The following is a 27,417-nucleotide window of genomic DNA, read 5'->3' as shown; positions in this document are numbered from 1 at the left end:
CAGTATAAAGATGTTTTTATACCACCAAAAGCGCTTGTACACAACAAAAGAACTCCTCACAACACAATACGACCCAATTCTTTCGGTTCGTTCGGGCTTGTAGCAATGTTGGATTATCGCATTTTATCAACTTTCGCTTTCAATTTATACTGCCAGATCTAGAAAATAAAATTACTGACAGATATAGGGCCATTCCTACCATCTCCTACCAAACCTATAGGGACATCCTGCCAAACCAGTATTTGAATTAAACTTCCGAATTAGGGGGGGGATGTTTTTGATAAATATATAGAAAGAAAATACTTATTCCATGTAAAAATATCATGTTATTTCTGCGAGCCGGGCCGGGGATAAACTTTGACGAGAGGGAATTTCCCCGCCATCCCCCAACATTAATTGCTAGTAGTAATGTGAAAAAGACAGAAACAACAGAAATATCATATTTCGCAGCAATAGGGAGTCTTATTCGCTTTTCAGACCAAAAATAGAAGTTCATGTATTCGTGCGTGCCTACGTGTATGTGTTTGTGTCGCAAAATAAAGTCCTAAATCGATGGTGTAATAAATTTCCAATTTACAAAGCTTTTTATGATGTTTGGAAACTAAAGAAGGCTTTAATTATGAAAATCAACCTTGAATAATAATAAATCTCATAAAGTGTCTATTGCCCCAATCACTTTTTTGTTCCTGGAGGCATTAACGCTCAACTTAGAAAACTCAATAAATGTAAAATTACTAAATATACAATTAAATGTAATTCATAAATGTTGCGAGACTGCGAGAAGTCTCGCGAGACTTCTCGTGCGAGACTTAACCGAGTCTCGTCTAGCGTCTCGTCTCGCATGGTTTAGTCTCGTCTCGCGTCTCGCATAAAATTTTCACTCTCGTCTCGTGTCTCGTATCGCAAATGCGAGACGAGACGAGACTTCTCGCGTCTCGCGTGCATTCCTATAGAAAGTGCATGTGCACATGTATAAAATAGAAGGAAAAACGTAATCAAATGTGCTCAAAATCAAGAAAAGGCAGAGTTTACTTTTGAAAATTTTATTGAGCTTCGTGCCAACCATGGTGGCGCTTCGCAGCTAGTCTGTCGACCTCACTCATATGTACGGAGACATCGTCGTATACTCTCGCCCCGAGCGCTGATTTTCCATGCCACGGCACTGTTCACTATAAACAAGAAATGGATTCTACTATTATAGGAATAGGTATGTTAAAAATCCCACACAAGCTTATTATAAAACACAAATTATAAAAGGGTCGCTGGCAAGAGGATGTGATAAAAGGGGATCGTGATAGGAATTGGATTGAGAACCACCGGCCTAGAGTAATTATAACCAAATTTCTTATAGTCTGAAAAAGAGTGCTGTCGGGTTACCTATGGTGAATGGGAGGGGGATACATATAAAAGATTGCTAGAAAATGATCGGTATTAGTGTCGAATTCATAGTTTTCGGGGTCGCTTAGATAAATAGTGTGACTTTCGATTTCGCTTAACTCCGATTAAGCTCTCATTAGTAGGGATGGGCACGAGCGACTTTTCTTTGAAACTCGACTCGACTCGAAACAGACATCTTTGAGGTCTACTCTAGTACTCGGCGCGAAAAATATCCTCCAACTCGACTGGGATTAGAGTCGAGTCAAACTAAAACGAACCAAATCCTGTGTGTAGTCCTACCTAGACAATACATAGACAATATAATTATTCTATTATCAATTATACTACTATTACTACAAATAATAATAATAATAATAATAATAATTTTATTATTATTATTATTATTACAACACCGTGTATAAACATGAACGATAGATGGTTAGTAAAGGAATACTAAAAGCTAGTTGACTGCCGACGTCGGTAGTCATGACGTCTACAAGGCAAAGACATCGTTCATTACCCTAAGCTGTAAGCGTCGGTGGACTACAGATGGTCAACTATTGACCTCTCGCCAAAAATTGGTGGCCCCGCAGCGACAATCCGCGGTGGCCCCAGTTCCATTTTGAAAACTTTACTACCAGCGGCAGAGACGCGATGAAACGACAACGAACCACAAAATTACTCTCCCAAAATATGTTAAAATGCCTATATGTGTGATTTGTTTATATTTAGGTTAGTCAAAAAAACACAAAACAAATACCCCGGGGTGGACGCGAACTATCAATATTACGATTACTAGGCACGTGTTCTTCTGATTTCCCTACGGAAACGATCATAAAAAGTTGCTTGTTCATGGATAAATCATTGACGTCTTAATTTAGCCAATCAGACAAACCCTACATCTCGAGTTCTAGGAGGTGATACCGTGAACCGTTTCAGATTTATTGTTTTCTGGTGGGGTACTATCTATGTGCAAAATTTGAGCATAATAGCCGACATGCATCTTCGGTACCTCTTATCTTTAGTACAATTTTAACCAGAGATGGTGTGGGTCAATGAAAATTTGATTCACGACCCACCATGATCCAGTATCACCCACCACCCAAATGACCCATTGGCCCACTCTAACCCATCATCCATCGTGATCTACTCTGACCCACCACCAACTATGAACCACTCTGAACCATTGCGACCTACTCCGACCCATCGACATCAACTCTGACCCATGATCCACGTCCTCTTCTCCGTTGAATAAAGAGGCTACACTTGTAATAAAACAAGACTGTGAAATTATCACTTACCGGAGTTTGAATTTCTACCGTCAATGGCTCAAGCACCTCTCTGTTACTATGCTGGTGGATCTGACCTTTACGATATATAATGGCAAAGTGTTTCTCAACTTCCGAATTAAAATGAATTTAAATTTATCATATATAATTATTTCTTTGTTGCCTTACAGACACATTTCAGTAGAAAATAGGATGCAATTTGAAAGTCTCAAATCAAGGAAAAGTAGACCAACGTAAAAAAAGAAAGAAAAACTAATTTTCTATATCATTAAGCACCTGAAGTGCCACTCTTTATCTAATCCACCTCGAAAATTATGGATTCGACACTAATGTCGGTCTTTATATATATATATATATATATATATATATATATATATATATATATATATAATTTTGATGTCAGCCCCTTTCATTTCTCCTAGGAGAGCAAACGGATACTGCCACCGTTAGGACTAAATTTGGTCTTAAATGACATTAAAATTTCTACCAATTAATTTAGCGACCAGTGTTGCATTTAAAAGCTCGGCACCTCTACGCACTTTTGCTCTCGGCGCCCCAATAACTACATATTTCTCCGCCCCTTCATCCCTAACTTAAAAATAAAACTTAATTCGAATATGCTTATTTAGTGAATTTATTACATTTAAATACCACTCACTACATGCTACAGCTAGAACTACGTAACAAAAAATAACAAATGTGAAACGTGTTCTGAATTATTTTTAGATTTCTTACGCTATTATTATACATATTAAAACAGTAAAAGAGGATTGTTCATGAAATAGTATATTTGCTCTTGATTTTTAACTTTTTCATACGTAAAAAATTAAAATATTATTCAAGTTTTAAACTTTGCACTCTGCAAATATATTGCCCTCTAGGCAATGGGACTAATGTGAAATGTGGACTAATGTGGACTAATGGGAAATGCGGCACTGTTAGCGGCGCTGAAAATTTACGATTCGATTCTAATATCGGTTGATTTCGATATTTTTATGTCGCTACGTAACCACCCTGGGTGCTAATGGGAACTTAATTGGACTTGAATTGAAAGTAGAACTATTCACCTAAGTGACCACGAAGCTATGGATTCGATACTAATATCGACCAGTTTCTAGCATTTTTTGATATGTATCCCGACAGTACTCTTTTCCAGACTGTAAGAAATATAGTTATAATTGCGCTAGATATATCAGAATTATGTTGAAACACACACATCAATCCGCTTTTATATTCTGTATAAATAGAGGGTGAGCGAGCGAGCGAGAGAGAGCGACTAAAGGCATCACCACTTCCACATTGCAAAAGCATATATCAGGAATTGAATTGAAAATCTATGTAAAGACTTTCTGCTGTGGCGTGCTTCATAAGGACAATTCCAGTCTGCTCACGTGACCTTTGGGGTTCATGAATTTCTTGCGAGCGTTGCGACTTTGGATTCTCTGTTTAAACCTTCGGTTTATGCATCGAATAAGTTTTCAAGAACATAAATGACATGCTGTATTATGAATGTTGAGAATTACCCTCTATATGACAAATAGCTGCAAATAAATACACTACATGATTTATTTATTGCTAGTGAACGAGTTTCTTAACTTGTATTTAACATTCTCATATATATAATACAGACCTACTGTGGACACCTACCTATTTCAGATGTTATATTTTAAACATAATAATTACTACATTCTGCAATGATTATGTTATATATATACAACTGATATATTTTAATGTAATTCTTTTATATAATTTTTCATGCATTGCGGAAAATATAATTTTAAAAGAGCATTGACCCAGATAAGATTCGAACTCACAACATTATGATTTGAAATCCAACAGCTTACCAGTGAGCTAACACAAGGACTTCTGTGAAGGTACTTTTAGCGATGTATAACGGTTCTCAAGAAAATTATGACATTCATACCCACTAGAGACGCTGTTTTTGTTCTACTTTGAATATTATTTTAGTACTTAGGCGATAATTATGTTCTATGTCTTAACTTTGAGCATTCTTTTACATATGGAAAGATTCGTTTACATATCTAAATGTTCCATTACGTATGGAGAGCTAAATGACAAACAAGCATGTGGTGACATTAATACAAAGTTTCGAAATATTGTGTCATTAAGTATTTCAATCAATGTTGCTTTTTTTCAACACTTGATAACAAGTCTTATTATATTTAAAAGAAGAAAAACACATCTGCAAACTTTTTCCCGATTACAAAGGCTGGCTTGGAGGTTCGAACCTGGTTTACTATTTCCCGAAGATACCCGAAGTTGGACTTTGAAAATTTTTGCCTCAAAACACCAATAAAGAATGCGCTCAACCTTTTTGAGACAAGGTGTACATGTATATTGTTCTCAATAGGACTATAATTTCATTCGATTATTGTAAAAGTCCCAATTAATTTTTGGCTGCAACGGTATTCTTCAAATATTCTTATCAAAGTGGGTGAACCCTCGTAAATAACTTAAGCTGCATCATTACCATTATGTGTAAGCTGTATATAGAATTAAAACTAGTAAATCAGCTATACAAACAGAACATAAGATAATTTAGTGCATCAAAATAAGATAAAAGACTATATATGTGCCTATAGGGAAAATAGATTGTTATAAAGTTAGGGCCCATAGGAAACGGTCGAAACTCTAAGTTTCAACACACACGTCTTTTAAATCGGAGAAATGCGTGACACATGTCAGCTTGAAGAGGAAATTGAGAGTTCTGTCAACTTTAGGAAGAAATACGTAACCCAGAAATGTATACATGGAATGGGTGTGCAAACAATCACTACTGGGTATATTTTTCGGACAATATTCGAACAAAAATCTCAAATATGTTCTTCTTTCAAAAGTGCACATAATAGATAATACATAATAATAAAACGCATTGAAAATAGAATGATATGGCTGAGATTTTGAAGCCTCCGGAACACCAAGCATGACAGTTACCGGAGTTCAGAAAAGCACGTGATGAAAACTTGTCATTTTTATACCATAAAGTTCTAATAATATTCCACGAAAATATATTGCGGCGTTCGCTATTTGGAAAACAACAAACCTTAGCTTACGGGCACACAACTATTGGACTTCCTCCTAAAGTATTCTTTTTCCATTGTTTCATTGTTTATCTGTTGCCTACTTCGGTCCAACCTGAAATTTTAGCATATTGGATGATTCTATAGTGAAAGTATTCGATTCACTAAAAAATCCCTTTAAAAATTGTTTCAACATACAGAGTCTTCCAAACGTCCTGCAAAAAGTAAAAAGCTGTAACTTTGAAAGTACAACCTACTATTTTGTATTTTGTGTGTAATGTTTAGTGGAAATGTTAACTTTTTGTTGGCAACAATGAGCGGACGTAAAGGTTGACGTCATAATCGCAAATAACGTGACAGAATGGTGTTTACTCAAGAGAAAGCGCAGTATGTAGCCTGGTATTGTGAGTTAAATTCTGGTGTATTGGTGGGAAGAAAATTCAGACAAAAATATCAGAAACAACCACTTGCATGTTCCAGTATGAAGGGATGGTAAAATAAGTTTCTAGCTACCGGAAGTATCTTGGACTTGGCTCGTAGCGGAAGGTCAACAAGCAGTTTTGATGAGATTCAGTCCGTGCAGGAAAGCGTGTTGCGAAGTCCAAAGAAATCATTGAAACGCAGATCCTTGGAGCTGCGAGTGCCAATGACAACGCTACACAATATCGTTCGCAAGAAAATGATAGAGAAGTTAACAAGCAAAAACCAAAATATGTTCAGGCATCGGAAGAAGATATGTGATTTGATTGGGAGTGTTACGGATGAAGCACGTCAAATTGCCATTCTTGGGTTCCCGAAAGGTCTTCAGCAATGTTTGGACGTAAATTATGCTCAGCTGGAGGTTTCGCGTTGAAAAATTTCTTGGAAGCAAACTTTCACACTATTTTACAAGTCCACTAAAAGATTTGTACAAATGTAATAAATGGTTTCAAAGTTAAAGCTTTTTACTTTCTTTGCAGGACTTTTCGGAGACTCTGTATATTGAATATGCACATTTTATTTGTGGATGTGAGACTTGTTTTAAGCTAAAATTGACAGTCAATCTAAGTTTTTTTGAATTTGAAAAAATGGGTGGTGAAATTTAGTTTCTTGTCGATATTGTAGCCCTCGTTTGAAATTGTGCATTTACTCCAGATATAAATTTGAATAATTTATGTTGTTTGCGTTTGAGAAATCACCTCCTAAGGAAAATTATATTTAGCTACCAGAAAATAGAGCTGAAATGTGTTTATGTGTTTGGTCTACGGCAGCGATTTTCAATATTCTTGCAGTTGAAGCTTCACTCAAACGCCAAAATTTGAACGCATTTAGCATATCAACAAATTAAAAGTGACAACAACATAATTATGGTCCTGAGGGAATCTCTGTCACTACGATGGACTTTGTCTCATTGTTAATCACTATTTCATTACAACAGTTGATTCACATTGTACACGCCAATACACCTTTTAATGTAATTACTCGTTGTATATAACTATAAACTCTGGCAAGTCAGATAGTTATGTTAAAATTGAAGAAATAAGAGCAGGGAGTGATTGTAAATGACAAAACATGCCCTTTTCAGTGCTTGCAAAGTCAATGTGAGGTGTGAGACTCTTTGTGTCACATAATATATTACAACTTGGGACATATTTCAAAATAGCTGTGCACATCTGTTTCTCAAGATTCATTATCGTATATATATATTTGGATTTAAACACTACAATGAACAAAAATCTGGCTCTGAAAATAAAAATTGCAAAAGAAAGTATTACCCGCAAGAATTTCCTACTTAATCAGGAAACTCATTGTTCAATGAGCTCCAAAATTAAAGCAAATACCCATGTTAAACTTGGTCCTTAATGTGCTGTCTGATGAAAGATCAGTAAGCTCTTTATGTACTCTTCTGGTCAAATTTTGTGTATCATCTGGATTGAATGGAATCATGACTCAGTTGTGTCAAGTTTTCTGTAAACACTGATTTGATTTCTTCATTTAACTAGTCGCCGGTTCATTCTAACAACTTCCTTGTTCCAGAAAAGCAGCCACTAATGTTCCCTTTTAAAATTGTTCTCTTTCAAAGCAAACGTGTCCTTTTAAAGCCTGACAACTGCCAAGTGGATGTATCATTCCTTTGTAAGGACACATTAGAACACTTACTTTCTACAAATGACATAATGCTACGAATGCTTCTGAAAAAAGGCTGAATTGATGACATTTTCACCAATGGGATGATTTTGATATACCTTATACAAGTACAGTTCCTATTTAGTTTACAAACACCGAAAATTTGGTTGCAGCGGTAAAAACAGTTGCAATAATCCGGTTGAGACCTATGCTTAGCGACCACATTAGCACACATTTATAAAGCGCCTAGCTATTTTGGTTCGACTTTTTATCCAGTTCACAACTAATAATACTAATTACAGAACGTTGTTTAAGTCAGTACTAAGATTCCTGGAAGCAAATGATTTCTTGGTTATACTGCAGTGAGTCCACAGTGCAATGGGATTTCTTACGTATGAGAGCTTGCAATACTTGTTAACATCCAAACATGGAGCACTACCTCTGCATACTCCCATACATTTTCCAAAGACCACTTTGTTTTATTGCATGAACTTATCGACAGTTTCAAACAAATCGTTTGTAGTATTTTCCAGTCCGATTTTTGCGCAGAACAAAATATCTTCTAAGAATTTATGACTTTCGCTATAAATTTCATTTAGCAGGTGAGCTTCACATCGTTGTTAGTATCAGTTACCTCATCGAACTGAATCGCGAAAACCCTTCCAAATGCGTTCCAACATACCTCTTGATTTATATTATCGGCAACGTCACCTGTTCGACGATCAAATTTGCTTTCAGACAGAGTTATACTTTCTAGTTGCTTATCAGTAGATTTACCAACCGTAATCGTCGGTATTTCAAATATGTACTGACAAAATCAGTTCATCAACTCTAGTGTGTTTTTTTCTTTCGCATTGTGCCACACGACATGCTAATTTCTACAGTCATAGAAAGACATTAATGTAGGAGACATTTGACGAGATAATTGCACTGTTCTTTTCTTTCAATACAGTTGATTTATGGGAAAAAAATATTCCCTTGCTTACCTTGTTATTTGGTGTGCAAACGTTCTGAATGTAGCTTCAACATATTGGGTAAAACGGAATCTGATGTCAACAATTTCTGAGAAATTGCGCACTGAGGCATTTCTTAATTACTAACAACAGAACTGATAAATCCAGAGAATTAATGATATTTGTAATAGCATTAGTGATATTTCATGTACCTCTGTTTTTGCTATTCTGAATCACTATATTCTGCATTATAAAATTCTCGATTCTTACCCGTTTTCGTTATAAATTTATCAATTGCAAATCAAACTTCAAACACAATCTATTTTAGTTAATGTAATTAACACAAAGGAGCTGCAAAGAAAACACTTTCAGCAAATTTCCTACTGTTTTCTGTCAAAACAATATTCATCTGATGTATTTTACCTCCGTACTTTAGTACTTTAGAAAATAATAGACCTTAATTAATAACATAAAATTAAGATAAAGAAAATTGCAAATAATATGGAATCCCCCCAAAAAATCCAAATTATCGAAACGTCATATTATTCTACAGAGATAAAGTTGGAGATCGTTTCTGTCCTTCTAACAAGCATTATACACGTTTAAGCGAAAGATGAAAGGATCATGTCTCATCCTATTTGGAACAGAGGTGATAAAGTGACTTAGTCCTCTATGTGTTACTAAAGAAAAAGGTGCTGACGCAATTATGCATATTGCATTATAAATATGTTCGATTGTAGAATCTTATCTTTAAAATTTCTCGCACATTCCCTGGCAATCTTAGCTGCATTGCCAGGGATACGTGCAGTTCTGTTTGTAAACTCCTGGTGTATGGTTATTTCGTAAAACTCTCATAAAGCAATAACAAAATAATTGAAAGAATTCAGTAGTGTTACAATATGCTTGCATGGGCTCGGGTTTGGGAATAAATGCGCACAAAGTAAATGCATCAAATTTGAGAGATCGTAATACTGCAAATTGCCAATGTGTCAAAATATTAAATAACTCTTCCCTCAAATACAACTATCAAATATCTCTTATGGTTATTAACAGACAAAAACAATATTCATGACGAAATTAAACGTCAGAGAAAAAAGGGAATTCGTATTTTAATTCACTTCGAAAAGTTTTTGTCTCGAATTTTGTCGAGAGATTTTAAGCTTATAATATAAAAAAATGAAAATCGTTCTTATTGGGTTGTATAGTTGTCAAAGAAGATTGCTTACTCTGAGTCTAAGGCACAGATGAAGATATTTGAGAATACAATCCTGAAACTAATATTGGGATCCCAACCTTTTTACTTTATTCAAATGTAATAGACTCAGGTGGGCACATCATGTTCACAGAATTTAAGAAAGAAAGAATAATTTCAGGATTGTAAATAGAAATCCAATCGGAAGACGAGCATTAATAAACGCAAGCGAAAATGGCGTGACCATATTAAGATGGATCCTGGAGATATAGAAATACTTAACTGACCTGGATCTAGTTAGCTATGTAAAATAATGAATGTTTGGCATTTGTGAATGATACATTGAACCTTTGGATTCTGTAGGTGATAGTGTTAATTAGTTACTTAACAAAATAAGAGGTAACTAAAATAAGAGAAAAGTTCGCGTTCAATATGAGATTACGATACCTCGTAGGAAACAAATTGGAAAATATTTATCCAAGCATTTTCCAAATCAAAATGAAAATGTAGCTTATTCATTGTTGTTACGGAACATGGAAACAATCAATACTGTGCATCTATCATTGTTAGAATGTTGCAGGATATTATCCAAATCTAAATAATTATCATAAACATTTGTCTATTTATCAGTTATCTACAAAATGATGATTACGTTTTTTTAAACAGTTAGTTACTGAAGAAGATTCCATACCTAGTAACTAATTTAATTTGAAGTTATTATACACAAATAGTCATAATGCTAATAGAGAATAAGTTAAAATTTAACACTGAGATGTCAATACAAAAGTTTATGATTAGTGAATTATAGGTACGGTATATATGAAAAACGTATTCTCATTTGATAGTAGATACACATAACGTATATTGTACGTAGTAGAATGAAAATAATATCATAATAATTATATGAAGATGGTTTACAAATTTGGAAATATAACTTCGAAGATGCCATGGCAAGAAACTCAGTAACATATTTTACGATGTCACTTTTTTCACGGCAGGTATCCTGAAACACATAAGGAGACTGCATTGAAACACTATAAAAATTCTTTGACGGATTAAAAAAATGAATGTGTTGAATTAGATTTAATTGTTTCCGTTGAGAAAAGAATATAGAACATATGAGACGGTTTACTCTTCATTTCGTTCCATCAGTTGAGAGCGATAAAAATCTGTAACGGTAATTTGATATTTATAATTGGATAACAAGGGAAATTTATGATTCGTTTATTTCCATGAGAGTTGCTGAAACCCGCGGCGGAATTTAGAAATGAAAAGATCTCACTTTGAATGATCATGCTATATGTACGGCATTAATTCTCTGAGGCAATTCTGCCTGCACTATCAGAACTACTAATATAATAACACACTTATTAAGCAAGTTAATTATTAGGGAAGTAAATTCTAAAAAAAATATTATCACAATATCTTATTATTAAGACAGGATTGTGAGAATTTAAGTCGATAATTCAAATGTTAAAGAATTTGGTCTTAAATTTTAGAATACTATGAAAGAATGTACTTTTCCACTGGCATTTAAATTCCTACAAAAATTATTGAAATAAAGTTAATCGTAAAAGATGCCACTTCATCCACCTAATACACAATTTATATATTGATGTAGATTACAAAGTGTGTAATGGAAATTTCACAAATGACACACATTGATTATATACTATTTTATTTTAGGAATATCTCAGAAGTCTCCTGGCTCAATGTGGTGATTTTGTAAGTATCTCTCGGAATTCCGAGAATTCCAGGGTTTTTAATAACACGAAAATATTAAACAGAAAAATAATGAACAACGTAATAGAAAATAAAAACATTTCAAGTATATATATATATATATATATATATATATATATATATATATATATATATATATATATATATATATATATATATATATAGTTTAATTAAATTATACTGTTTATAATTTTAGATTTGGAAGTAAAACAGAATTATGAGTTTTACCTGTTAGGATAATGATGACAAATGTAACTTAAAGTAAAGGGAATAATTTATCTCACGAAGAAAGGCATGATATATGACAAGATCTTTCATGGTTAAAACATAAAAGGAAGTTACTTCTAGAACTTGATATAAAATTTTGAAATGTCATTTGCAAAATTAATGTTTATGTACAATTCTCTAGGTGCCATCCGGACGCAGAGGCTTTCTTGAAGGAATTGTAAGTTCATAAATCTTCTTGTAACATACAACTACTGTTATTCTTAGACGAAGTGTTATCTGTTTGACGTATCATATAAATTGAATTGTAACACCGAGGTACAATTCAAATATTTCGAATAGTTCGTACTTCTTATTTGATGGCAGTCTTGGATCTAGCCTCGGGCTAGGGGGGCACAGGCCTAACCAAATTTTTGACCACCAAAAATAAATGAACATACTATAAATATAAATTTGAAATTTAAACATTTTGCGTAAACTCATTATATACCTATCACACGCTGTAATCATGTTCCCCCCCCCAAAAAAAAAATTACTTTCAAGATCCGTCACTGGTTGAGGGTGCAAATGGGCTAGAGCGATCTATCTCTTGCAAGGAGGAAAGTACTAGGAAATGACAATTTATATTATTTTAAAATGTTCTTTTACTCTAATAATTAATGAATGTTTCCAAATAAGTCTGATCAGAGAAAATTTGTTTTTTTCAGTATATTTATGTTTGTTACATTACCCCCAACTAGACAAATCTTACGTAGATCAGTTAGGCGAATTAGATATCTTCACTGGCACATCCATGGTATACCCACTTGCAGGTAGAGCCGTCCTACCCTCTACATTGTCAATGGCCAATTGGCGAGTGACGTAACTTTATATGACTCACCAAATTATCATTGACAATCTATAAGGTGGACTGTGTTATCTACAAGTGAATACACTTTGCATCCTCTGCTAAATTTATTTGATCAAAAATAGGAATACGCCCAACCAAAGTTTGAGGAATGCAAAAGAAAGAGAAAGTTTGACCATGTATAACGGACTTTAGCTGACCGCAATTTCTCCAAGTCTGTGTTGAGAATAAGTCAAGAAGAATAAGTTGAGAATTTCTTCATTTGCCTGTGTGATAGCTGCTTTCTACAGTCCTTGAAAGGAATCATTGTAGTGTAGTGCATGCTTAATTGGTTTTCCTAACAATTAACTTTTCGGATGAAATTATTTGTTCTGAAAATTATTATGTCTGAACGTAAGAGACCTCGAACCGTTTTAATAGAAAAAAATATTAGCTCCGTACTGCTTGGCGATATTAATGAAAAAAGTGAAGCAAATTTAGGCGAAGATAACACAGGTTCAGAAGACGAAGTTTTTGTTTTACCACCAGAAAACGACTATGACGATCTTCCAGCTGTTACTGAGGAAGCTAGTGAGGTTGATGATGAAGTGGGTGAATCAAATGTGAGTGACCAAGAATTAGGAAGTGAAAATATTTTTGTGAACAACGGTGGTCATCCTCTGCGAAAAAACGGAATGTACTTTAATCCCGATCCGCCGTCAACTAAACAAACTAGAAGATATAATATATTTACATCTTGGATTGGTGTAAAAAACAATGTAGACATTGCTACACCATGGGAAGTATTAATTATTAGTCGGTAATGCTATTGTTGACGAAAAAGTGCAATGCACTTATCTCGAGGCAAGGCGAATTACTACTTCTGATTCTAGCGCTAAGTGGATACACCCACTTAATAAGATAGTATTAATTGCATTTCTAGGACTGTGCATTCAGGCAGGAATTGATCCTGATTAGGAATGTCCTGAAATAGAACTGTAGAAAGGTGCAAATGCTATTTTGTATCTGCGACTATGTCCCGGATGCTATTTCATCAATTTCTGTGGTTTCTTCGATATGATGATAAACGAACATACGCAAATAGACAGAAAGAAGACAACCTTTTCCCCATCCAATTTGTTTGGGAATGTTTTCTTGCAAACTGTAGGAATTAGTATATACCAAGTGATTGAGTAACAGTGGATGTACAACTGGATCAATTTCGTGGTCTCTGCGGTTTCGTTCAATATATACCTAATAAGGCAGCTAAATATAGGATACAAATATTTTCTTTATGCGTTGCGCTGAACTATGTTGAACGTAGTGTTTATGTATACGTAGGAAAGCAGCAGGAGTTACTGTGGACAAGAATCAGGCTCAGAACTTTGTGTAGAAACTTTCATAACATTTGTTCAAAAGTGTAAGGAACGTTACTATGGACAGTTATTTTGCAAGTGTTCAACTTGCTAAGTACCTGCAAGCTCAGAACTAGCAGTGCCTGCTAGCTACTCTCGTTGGAACGATGAAGAAGAAATAACGTGAAATCCCGGACATTATGCAACCTAGTAAATCTCGTAGTTCATTGAAATGTGTCTTCGTATTCAAAAGAGACCTAACAATCGTGTGGAAAGCTGTGACATTACTCAGCACTCAGCATCATGATACCTCTGTATCTGACACAGTTGAAAAGAGACATGTAGTTCTATATTATAACAAGACGAAAGGGACGTTGAACTTATTGACCAAATGGTGAGAGAATTAGCAACAGAAACAAACAAGATGATGCACATTAGCTGTGTTCTTCAATATGGTAGATGCTTTTGCGCTCAATGCATCTATAATTTTCAAAATTCAAATTTCAGATTTATCGAATAAAGCCAATGCAAGGCGAAAATGTTTAGCTAGCCTTGTCGATGATATTCTAAAGCCTCACATGCAACGAAGATGCGGGATGTCAGCTCGTTTACCAAAATCAGTGACTGAACCAATGAAACACTTCGAGGTCTCCAAAACTGAAAGTTCTTCAGCAATTTAAGCGTCATCTGCCAACAGAAGAAAGCGATGTCATCTATGTGATAGGAAGAAACGGGACAAACGCTGAGTTCTTCTCCAATAATGAGAAATATGTTGAAATGTATCAAATGTGAAATAGTATTTTGAGCTATATTAAAGATTAAATTGTAAAACAGAATAGGATTTGTTTTTAAAGGAATATTAAGATGAATAATAAATTGTTAGGTTAGGTTATGTTAGTGGTCACTGTAAATGGTAACAGTAAATTGTTAGTCATTATTTTCAATATAGATCCACTATACGATATTAGGTTGGGTTAAATTAGTTGTCATTGTAAATTATAATAATGAATTGGTAGTTGTCATTTTCAATATAGATGCAGTATAACATGGTCATTGTAAATTGTTATTGGTAATTTTCAACACAGATTTAGTCTATGGCATTGGGGTCTGCAAGACATCACGACAAAAGAATAGGTAGGTCAAAAGGTTAACTATATTTTTCAATAGTGGTGTTAATAAGCATCTATTGAAAGACATTTACTTCTTCAGCGTTAACACGGATTAACTCAACTTACCTAATATAATTAAAATTACTACTTTTCCATCCATAAAATAGTAAATTACAGCATAGCAAATGGAATGGATATGGGAAGAGGATATCGTAGGTATACTTCAGTTAAGGAGAAAACGGAAAACATGGGAAGATATGTTAAGACTATGGTTGAACTTGGAACAACACGCCAGGATAAACGAATAGATTTTGATATAATTTTTGATTTCAGGAAAACTACTTTTGACAAAGTAGAGCCGAATATCATGTACAGAGCGTGTCAGAATATGAACGTGGATTACAGAGACAGAAGAATGATATATCGAATATACAAAGACAGCTGTTACTGGGAGAAATCAGAAGGAAGGAAGAACATATGAAGGATTATGGCTATGATCTAGACTTTCACTTCTCCTGTTTGATATCAACATAGAGGAGACTATGAATGTATTATTTCATAAAAGGGAAAAAAGTGTAAAAGTATATGTTCAGGTTTAATAATAATCAGTTTGCTGATGACAAATCACTGATAGGGAGAACAAAAAAAATTGCAGGAAGAACTTTTATACTTCGAAAGCCAACTAAAAAATAATGCAAAATGAAAATTAATAAAAGCGAAACCAATGCGAAAAATGAAGAGAAGGACAGAAACGGGTAATGTATATCTACAGGGATGGAAAGTCCAAAAAGTTAAGATACTCAGTTATTTAGGAAAGCAAATATCCTCGGATACAGAAGTGAAAAAGTTATAAGATCTAGAACAGCTAAGGCTAAAAAAATCAATAGGAACAGAGAATTGCTAGCATCTAGAATTGTGTCGTTGGACTTTATCGAAATTTTAATAATATACGAAATTTCGTATTTTAAAGTGAATGTCTCAAATCGAATAAAAAGCAAAATCTTTACAGCATAGTTGTTGCGATTTACAATAATACTACCAGTAGAAGCTTATGCACAAAAAGGAAATAAATCATTTCTTGAATTCTCATCGTTAGTTTGAAATACCGACCACACAGGAGATATGTTTGTTTCGACACAATATGCTCTCATGTAAAAAAGCGAAATTCTCAATGTAGAAAAAAGATTTAGGAAAAACATACGAATTTTAACAAATCAGATTTTTAAATGTTTTCCAAACATTAATAAATTTTATTTAGATACAAATATACTTTTTAATATTAAATAAAGTATGAAAAAACAATAAACATATCATAAGGAATAGAATACTCAAAAATTCAGACGAAAAAATTAATGAAGGTAACAGTATATATACTCGTCTACGGCAATTAATTTTGTGATTTCAATTACACATCAACACAAAATAGTCAATAGTTCTTTCTGACATAGAAAACACTTAGAAAAGGAAAATATTTATAGCAAAACAGGAAAAGATTTTGGGATATTAGGAGACTACATTCGTAAATGTCTTATCAAGGGGCTGACGTATTGTCAGCCTATGCTACATATTTCGAAGTTCCATTTATTGACGTCACTTTCAACCAATTCACTAGTTTACGTAATTTCGTCCCATTTCCATTATTAGAAATTTCCTATCAAATTCGCAGCTAAATGTTTTCCTTGTCTGGATTCATGTCCGAAAGTTGTTGTTGATTAAAGAGAGTAACCACGTAAAGACCATTATCACTATGAACATTAAATAGATCTTGTTTCCGTAATTATGCATGTATTAGAAAATGGATTTTTTTCCAATGAAGTTGTAAACGTGAAGTTGTTTTAATTCTTTTTTTTATTTTAATGCTGAAACGCCCTGTATGTTATAGAGAGACGGAATAAAAATAAACATAACCAAAATAAGACTCCTGGAACTGTCGTACTCTTTTTCGGAATTGTCGAAATACATATATAGAAAGTACATTCCAAGCAAAACATATAACTGCTTACCAGTACTTGGCACCAGGTATTATATATCTGATTACCTTCCAATAACAAGTAAAACAACGTAAACGAGGAATAATGTAATTTTGCCATAGTAACTAACATTAGGATATTTATGGAAAAATAAAAGAAAATGACTAAAAGTGAAATGATGGATTTATCCAAACAGAATCCTAAACCTTTAACAAACTTAGTCAACATTTTATGACGGATTATAAGCACCTTTTATTTCAGGAGACAAAACACACTATCGTATTAAAGGTCAGAATGCTATTTAGAGACATGGAAAATATCTACTAATATATTTCCAGCTGCTTGGACGAAGGTCATACAAAATACAGAGGAAGAAAAACAACAGTTCACAATGAGTCCTGGATTGAGGAATACTATCTGAACAACACATTAGAGAAAAGGAAAAGTATAATAATCACTAATAAGCAAATTGTTGAGGAATATCACCAACCTCAAATCAAGCATTGCCTTTTTAACAGTAGGACGATGACGTATAACCGAAGCTTTCAGTTCAGTATTATTTTCAGAAAGTATTCATATCTTAATAAGATTGAGAAAGTACAGACTCATTCTAGTTACTTGATGTTTATGCTGCTGCAACAAAGAAAATAGTAAAAACTCGTTTCTAGAATCATTTCAAAAATATAAATTTATCTTTAGAAAGGAAACTATATTCTTTCTCATTTCTAAGTCGTTTACCGCACACAGTTAGCATTTTTAAATCGGAATGTATACGTTATAATTCTTGCAAAATCTAACTTAAAACTCTGAAATGCCATCACAATATGGACACATCTCTTCTAAACTTTTCCTTCTAACAACTCAACTGTCCCCCCAAGATACATGGCAATTCCAAGCGACTAAGCTTATAGATATTTCACATAACGGTTCTCGGTAAGACATTGACATCTGCAAATTCTACACACAACTACATGTTAAACTTTTAATTTTGTTTACTATGGAATTAAATATTTTATAGACTTCTCTGAAATCATAATAATCTTTCGAAAACAACTATGTATTGGACTCACTAATTCATTTTAGAGGACCGTACTTATAGTTACAACAAAAATAACGAAAAGGGCCTGAATTAATGTTATATGTCTAGAGCCAATTTAAATGAAAATAAATTACAGATTGCAAAATTTCAATTATATCATTTTAAGTTAATTTTTTAAAGTTGTTACTTTGCCTTGACTAGCATTTTCATAACAAACGTGAATGTCATATCTCCAAGAATTTACTATTATTGAATGAAAGTGAAATAACTTAGTAACAATCTTGAAAAATAGAATGTTAACATTTATAATAATATAGGTTTGGGGCGAAAAAATGTTTGTGGTAGGGAAATATTCAGTAATAATTGCTTTCCTTTCCTGTCCAACTCAGTTGCTTGTGATCACTATGTTTTGTTGTTCCGAAATAAGTTTCATTAATGTATTTTTTCAGGGCCAGACAATTCAACACATACTTCAGAATATATTAGAAAATTTGTTCTAACTTAGGCGGTGTTACGGTATTACACATTACTAAACTTACGATATATATATATATATATATAATTTATTCATCTTAAAGCATTTTTAACAAATTAGGTCTAAAGGGTCACATCGATGACACGTTGAAAATCATAATGTCATATATCGAATACTTTTTATTTTACTACAGTCAAGTAAAAAAAATATAAGTGATTAATGTTGTGAAGGAAATCGTACTTATTTTCTTTTTCCATATTATCAGAATGTTACATCTGATGAATATAAAGAAACAAGCAACTGATCATATAAGAGAAGATGCCACAATGAAATGCACTTTAGGGTTTTCGAATAACACCTCAAACACGTTCATTTCAACTTTACATTGCTAAAACATTATAATATATCACAATGTACCTTGTCAACAATATCCATAAAGAATTCATTTTTGTAAAACAGTGATTAAGATACCTAATAATTAAATAATTAAACTAGAAGCAATGTATGAATAAGCTATGTGGCCAACCAAGGATTCAATACTTAAGCCCGAAATTCTTAAAGATAAACTAGTACGCTATCCTGAATGTGTGTATGCACTAAGTAAATAATACATTCTTAATCTGCATCATAATATTATTACATAATGTTAACAAAATTGCCTCATGGGCGTTCAATAGCTATTATAATTTACTTGTAAAGTGTCATAATAGAAAACAATAAATTGTGCAATCGTTTCTTATTTCAAAACATAAATACATAGTACAATTCCAACATATAATCAGCTTATTATTTCTCCTCTTCATTGTCAACTAATTTTCTTAATCTTTCCATTACACTTGTAAAAGTGTTTGACTTTTGAGAGTGGTGTACGCCAACCAAGGTATGTTTTCAGTAAGATAAAATGCTTCAATTTCTGACCTAATTGTGACAAGTTTGATTTCGCTTTAATGTTGCAGTTGTCATTATCTCCTTGGTATTTGCGGACCCATAGGTGTTAAAGGAAAGAAAACTATTTTCTAACAACTTTCAATTTAAAATTACCTTTTTCGAGTATTAACAAGATATGTTTTGAACTCTAAAATCTTCACATAGTGAGATATTTCTTTAAAGCTTAATAGTACATAGTATATTCGCGATACGATTACAATTTTCGGTTGCGTACTAGAACAAAGCTGGAGTCAATATTCATACATCATCAAACTTCTTCTATAAGTAGAGATATCTTTTGATATTTCAGTAAGGTTTGATAATTTTGACACCTATTTCCTCATCAACAATGAGCAAGGAACATTCTGCTGGACTAGTATGGCACAATGATGAATATTACTAACTTGTAAAGGATTCTGCACAATCCTTACGGAAATTGAATTTCTGTGGAAGTACCTGAAACCGTGATATGTTGTAGATACTGAGATCCTGAGAAGAAAAGTCTTAATGGGCACAATCACCAAATACTAATCGCTTGGCAACTACGAGACCATATTTTCCCACAGCTAAAGATAGTGATATTCTTCATTTCGATAAAAATAACTGAAACTTTGATTTGTTGTAGATATTGTAATTTAAAGAAAAAGTCACAACAAGTGTAGACACAAATCAGTGACAATTTGGCCACTACAGGGCCAAATTGTACTTTAAAAAAGAACATAAGATAACTGTATTCTGGATTTCAGTGTAACTTCTTGAAACTTTCTAATGTTGTATTGTCATTTTGAGAAAAGTGTCAATGGAGAAAACCACCATTCAGTGATCATTTATGAACTACCAGGCAACATTTTTAAAAACACCAGAAAAGTGTGGATACTCTGGAATTTTGGTAAAATTGTATGAAAGCGTGAAAGGGCCTATCCCACAACCCAAGAAAGGTGTGGGGAGAGTAGCCGCCAGCCTTACATAAGCATAGACAACATTCAGATATTCATCTTGCAGGACAAAGAAAACCCCGGAAAAGCCCTAGACGATTTTTCTCTGGATCACGACATCTACAACACATCAGAGTTACATTCATTTATAAAGAAATCAAAAAATATCGTTATACCCGGTTGCTTTTAAAAAAAACCTGGACTTGTACGTGGTTAAGCTATCATAATTCGATGGTTATGATAATTAATACTTTTCCCATTATGAGATCTTCAACATATCTTAGTTTTACTCAGTCTTACCGAAATCCAGAACATGGTTATATTTGGCTGTTTTAAAGAAAGTAGCCCTGTTGTGACCAAACGTATAGTGATTTGTGGTTGTGTTAATCCATACTTTTCTCAGGATGGCAATATTTAAACATATCACGGTTTCCATCATTTTGACCGAAATTCAAAGTATCACTGTTTTCGGTGCGGCTGCTTTCACAAAAGTAGCATCTTAGTGGCCAAACGGTCAGTGATTAGTGTTTGTGCACAATAACGACCTTCCTCAGGATAACAATGTCTACAACATATCACAGTTTCAAGCAATCTTACCGAAATCCAGAATACCGTTACTTTGTGTTTCCAAAAAACCGATCATGTAGTTGAGAAACGGTCACTTATTTGTCGTTCTACCCATTAAGACTCTTTCTCAGGATCACAGTATATACAACACATCACAGTTTCAGTCATTTTTACCGAAATACAGAATATCACTATCCTCGTCTATTTTCAAAAAGAAGTTGCCCTGTAGAGATCAAACAGTCAGTGATTTGTGGTTGTGCCTTTGAGTGTTTTTCTCAAGAACTAAATATCTACAACATATCACGGTTTCAAGCAATTACACCGAAATCCAATATCCGTAAGGATTGTGCGGAGTCCTTTGTCTTTTGTAAGGGGACAATGGCCCCTGCAACACTTTTTCTCCCAAAACCTGCAAAACATGTATTTCATACTTACAAGTCATCTTTCCATTGGCAGAATTCCGTTTCTTTAATGTGTCTGTTTTAATCAATGGGACCTTTTTTTTAAAAAAATGACCCTTAGCCCCGTAAGTTATTTTCCGAAAGAAACAAAAAACATGTATCGATTTTTTGGGTTCTAGTATATCTATATGCCAAATTTGAAGAAAACTGGATGACGAGAAATCTTTGTGAACCTATCTCCTTTTCACTTTCACTTTTTGGACTTGACGGGTTACTGCCCCAAAGTCTTCAATTCAGTTGGAAATTTCTACCTCGAAAGCTACGCAAAAAAGATTATAATCTGTGATCACAGACTTCCCCACATTTGCGTTACCATACGGTTACGTTGCGCGCGATGATCTTCAAATTGTTTTCCTCTGGTTAGTTTCACGAAGACTCACATGTAGAGCTGTGAACCCTCAGCTAATGATGCGTTTGACACGATCTTAGTATCAATCTTGAGATTTGCTTGATTAGTGTAGAGTTTCGTGCATCCGAAAATCTTGCTGCTCCTAGAGTTGCAACAACGGCACATAATAAAAGGTGAAAATTTATTTGATCTTTACGTTGTTGTTAACACATTTCCAATTAGTGTGTGTTTTCATTCAGAAAGAAGTCAGGTGTTGAGGCAAATAATGTTTTCTGTTAAGAAACGAACATAAACGTTGTGCAGAGCTATGTATCGTTCATATTACCACATGGTCACGCTAGGCTTTTGTAGTAGCAATAAGGTTTGGCAAATCATAGTTTTTCCGTCCTAAGAAAAACTGGTCCTTCGCATTTCGAGGTACTTAACAGTGCATGAAGTATTGGAAGAAGTTAAGAAACCAGATGAAATAGGGTATGGAAAAATAGAGTGTATATTTATTGAACCTCCAGAAGCAAATGTTTTATTTGACGAGGATTCGGCAAATAAAATATGTTGATCGTTTGGTAGACAACCTAAGTGGGAGACAACTCAATGCTTTAATACAAGTAGTATTCTCGAACAACATGCGTTTAGGAGGGACTGAGGGTTAGAAGGAGGGGGAGAATCTAGAACAAGGGAGTGAAAACATAGAGAAGGAGGAAAGTAATATTCAAAGAAACGGAAGCGGAATCAGTCTGATAACAGGAGAATGTGGACACAAAATGATATCAAAATTTTTTGCCTGTATTCTATGAGGGAGATTATTCAAATTATAGGAACTTCATACCTGTTGAACTTTTTGATCTTTTTATTAAGATATATTCGATTTAGATATATGTGAAATCCAGAAATATGCTCTGTTTAAAAAACGTGTCAGATCCGAATGTATCTTAAGAAGATTTGAAATTATTTTTGGGTGTTTTGTTTGTATTAGGGTATAATGGACTTTCGGGTATCAGGGTATAATAGACTTCCAGAATACTATTGGGATTCTGGGACTGATATGAGAAATTTACACAATGCAATTAGAAGGGATAGATTTATTCAGATAATGAGGTTCTTGCGTTTTGCGGACAACAACAAGGTGAGTGAATCAGATAAACCTTGGAAACTACACTCACTAATGAATAAATTGAAAAGTAATTGCATGAAACATTTTCTTCCAACGGAGGCGATAAATTTTGACGAAGCAATGATAGCATACTATGGCAGACATGTTTGTAAACAGTTTATAAAAGGAAGACTTGTGCGATTCGGGTACAGGGTTTGGTGCCTGAATAGCCCAAATGGATACCTAATAAACTTTGATGTCTACAAAGGCAAAAATCTGCAATGCATTGCAGAATATGAACAAAAATTTGGAAAAGCAGACGCTCCTCTGCTATATATGATAGATGAATTCCCAAGTGACGTTAAAAAATTACCATTCAGTTTCTATTTTGACAATCTTTTCACAAGCATACCATTTCTGTTACACCTAAAGTCTAATGGATATGCTGGAACTGGTAATATACGTGAAAACAGGGTTCCCAAAGAATGCAATTTCTCAATGTCATCTGAATTCAAGAAACAGAAAAGAGGTTACTACGAACACAGAGGCAGTGAAGGTGGTGTAGTTACTTCAAGATGGCATGACAATTCAGTAGTCACAGTTGCATGCACTGTTCATGCTGTTTTCTCCCTAGGAAATGTAGAAAAAATATTCCAGGTTAGCCAAGAAAGAGATCACAGCAACTCGTCCACGTTTGATCGGATAATACAATACAGATCGAATGCATAGAAACATAAAGGACTACAGAATTAGTACTAGGGGAAAGTAATAGTGGTGGTTAATCTTCACTTGGCTGTTGGATGTATCAATTCACAATGAATGGCAGGTATCTCTCAATACTCGTTCAACTTTGAATCAACTAGAATTTAGAAGAGAAACTCCTCAATACTATTTACTTGCATTTGGTTCGTCTCAAAGAGGTGCTGGACGTCCAGCTGTATCCAGACTGAGTTTCTCTTCAGTAATATACGATTCAGTAAGATTTGATGGTATTGGACACTTAGTTCTTCCTGTTCCGGGCAACAAAAGAAGAAGATGTGCTGGAGAAAATTGTTCATCAATGGGGTGTACAGCATTTGTAAAATGTGATGTTGACCTTTGTGTTCCTTGCTTTTTCAATTTCCATACTAAAAGTATTAAACACACTATTGTCATTTTCCCACGACAATGGGAATAAGTTTGTATGAAAGATAGGTAAAGAAAATATAGTTTTGAACCCTTCTTTAGTGTTATTTATTGCATTTATATATCACGAAGGCTTAGCATGACCATATGGACACACCATATATATGGACACGAAAAATTATTTTCTCAGATGCAATGGTATTTTTCTGATGTATGAAGCCCAATTATCATATTCAAGTATAAATTAACAAAACAACAGCACAAAAAATCAGGCTCTATCAGGTTAATATACGCAGATTTCAATGAAAACTAAATCGTACCCAGATTAAAATAACATTAACGCTACTTGGTAGTGTCTGTTCAGTATCAGATAACAATTGTAGCCACTACAGAGCGTAGCAATGAAAAAGGTGAAGGATCCAGTATTATTGGATTGGCAAATTCTAAAAAAAATAATTTACCTCTACATTCTTCTGGTAGTTTCAATAAATAACAATTAGAAAACGTTTACCTTTCAAGAGATAACAGAGATTAACATAAGATTCCTAAATTTTTAAAATACCAGCTTTCCCGTGCATCAAAATAGTGTGCTAAATTATCCAACAACGAATGGAAGAGAGATGAAAACGGCTATGGTAGAAAAGGATTCGAGAAAGAACGAGGAGCAATGGAACCAATATTATGATTACGATTCATCACAGTACAGGGAAAGATGATAAATGAACTAATAATGATAGCATTATAGATATAGAAAGAAAAAACTTTTTCAAGTTAGAGTTGAATATCATGATCAATGCTTTGAAGAATCTAAAGGCGAAATACAGAGAAAGAAGAAAAATATACCAACTTCTAGAAGAGATTAGAAGAAGCGAAGAAAAAGTGAAGAAGTAAGGCAAGGGTCTGTTCTTTAATACTAATACAGAACAGCATTAAAATGTTAAGTTTAAGAAATATTTTAGTCCAATGTTTGCAATAATCAGTTTTGTTGTTTTACAACTGTTTGCATCAGACATTGTTACTATGTAAGCGTCTATAAGTGATCTCGTCGATTTCAAAGGACGTATCTCATTATCAATTCTGGGGGCATTTCTCTCTTTCCATCTTCTTATCCATATATATATATATATATATATATATATATATAGATGGATGGATAGATAGATAGATATATACATTTGTTAATGATTATGAAACCAAATATCATTCGAAGCTTTGTGGCACCCAACGGAAAACATAGAGTATATTAATTTGTATATGCACATATTATCATTGTACACTGTTCCCATAATGGCCACCAACTTCGATTTTGCAAATTTGAGAGATAAATTTAACTTTATTTTGTGATTAATTTGAAGGCATTTTATTGCACTTCCATTAGGAAACCCGTATACGTCATCCTGCGAATCAATCATTATGGAACAACTTGATGTGTTAGATTTAGCAGTAGTACCAATCTTTAAAAATTTCATTTATGACTCTTTTTTTAATTTATCGTGTTAGTAATGGTGCGTTCAGAATAAAGGTATAATAAGATTCTCCCTCTCTCTTTGTTTCTAGCTCCCGGGGTAAGCAAGTGCGAACTACCAGACCTACTTCCGTCTGTATATATGTTGGTGTATTTGTGTGTGTGTGTGGATGGTTTGTAAGAAGCATTTATTAAAATCAATTAATGGAACTTATAATATCGTAATATTCCGCAATGGTAATAACTTTTGAATGAAAGGGGATTTTTTACATTCTGTTTTTTTTTTTGCAGTAGATAAATAGAGTGATTTGTTAATGGAGGTAATTTCGTCAAACGGAAGTGGTAGAAATGAGTCATTTTCGGTCTCAACATTGATGACTGTACAGAAAACTGTAATAGATAGCGAAAACCGGTTATCGGTAATCGCTTAAACGTTTCTGGAACAACAATCACCTTCATTCTTAGACCCTACCACTCTAAGAAAACCGAAAGTGGTGTAAGTGACTCATTTCCAATTTTAATGTTAACCAGTACAAAGTGAAAACAGTAATAGATAGCAATAAGCAATTTTCGGTAATCGATAAAGCATGTCAACGAAAACGTTTAACTTCATCATTTAACATTCTAACAAAACCGGATATTGTAGAAAAGAAACATTTCCGGTTGAATGTTATAGAATGGACAGCGAGAAGAGATTTTATGCGATTCATTAAGTGCCAAAGTGTATATTCCATCTTGACAGTAATCCCTCTACTCAACTCGGAAGTCAAACAAATATACTAAAACTCAGGGGTGTCATTTACGAGGGAACCTATCCAAGTGCAATTCTGACTTCGAGTCGAGACTACGGTCGTTGGATACCTTGTCTCAAATGAACATAACACGAAAAGTGATAAATCCTCGATCGCAACCGTTCCAGAGATATAAGAGTGAAACGTTAGCAATTGAGCTCCATACTATACATTACAAAGTCAGCTTCCGGGTCAGATTTTTCGGAAATGGTCAGGTAAGGAAACTCAGCGAATACATATCAAATTAGTGTTGGGATCCCACCACATTTTGAATGAAAAAATGTTGCCCCCGGGACACTCGCAGGGTCCCAGGCGGGGTCCAACTCAAAATTGGCAAATGGAACCGGGGGTGAAGTAGCATATTGTATGAAAGCTATTGTTAAATAAAAGAAGATAGATCAAATCTCAACTCTCTATGATGACCCTGTGCAAACGGGCAACTGGTCAAAATGTCAATACAACCTACATCAGAAAATATATGGCCACTCTTCTAAATCCGTTAAGTTATGACAATAACAAAACAGAAAAACACGTTTAAAAGTGCAAGGTATTGAAGTGAAACAAATTGTTGCAGAGTCTCTCACAGAGTTACACAACGGACCTTATGCAAGTATAAGTGTGACTTCGAATGACCAATGGACCAGTTGTCCGTTTGCACAGGGTCATCATAGAGAGTTGAGATTTGTTCTACCTTCTTTTATTTAACAATAGCTTTCATACAATATGCTACTTCACCCCCGGTTCCATTTGCCAATTTTGAATTGGACCCCGCCTGGGACCCTGCGAGTGCCCCGGGGGCAATATTTTTTCATTCAAAAGGTGGTGGGCTCTCAACACTAATTTGATATGTATTCGCTGAGTTTCCTTACCTGACCGTTTCCGAAAAATCTGACCCGGAAGCTGACTTTGTAATGTATAGTATGGAGCTCAATTTTTAACTTATCACGTTTATATCTCTGCAACGGTTGTGATCGAGGATGTATCACTTTTCGTGTTATGTTCTTTTG

General features: G+C 34.1%; 1 protein-coding gene across 1 annotated transcript in view; it reads left to right on the top strand.

The window, feature by feature from the left end:
• LOC145661489 (uncharacterized) overlaps window positions 1–27,417 on the top strand; it is a 147,646-nt gene that overhangs the window by 74,792 nt on the left and 45,437 nt on the right. Inside the window, exons 13-14 of the mRNA XM_081726805.1 lie at window positions 11,645–11,683; window positions 12,111–12,146. Coding sequence (XP_081582931.1) covers window positions 11,645–11,683; window positions 12,111–12,146 — 75 coding nt within the window. The remainder of the gene's footprint in view (window positions 1–11,644; window positions 11,684–12,110; window positions 12,147–27,417) is intronic.

Source organism: Thermobia domestica, chromosome 10 (assembly GCF_964235325.1).
Source record: "Thermobia domestica chromosome 10, izTheDome1.hap1.1, whole genome shotgun sequence".
NCBI lineage: Eukaryota > Metazoa > Arthropoda > Insecta > Zygentoma > Lepismatidae > Thermobia > Thermobia domestica.
Note: the sequence above shows the minus strand (reverse complement) of the source record. Positions and strands in the feature narration are given on the sequence as shown.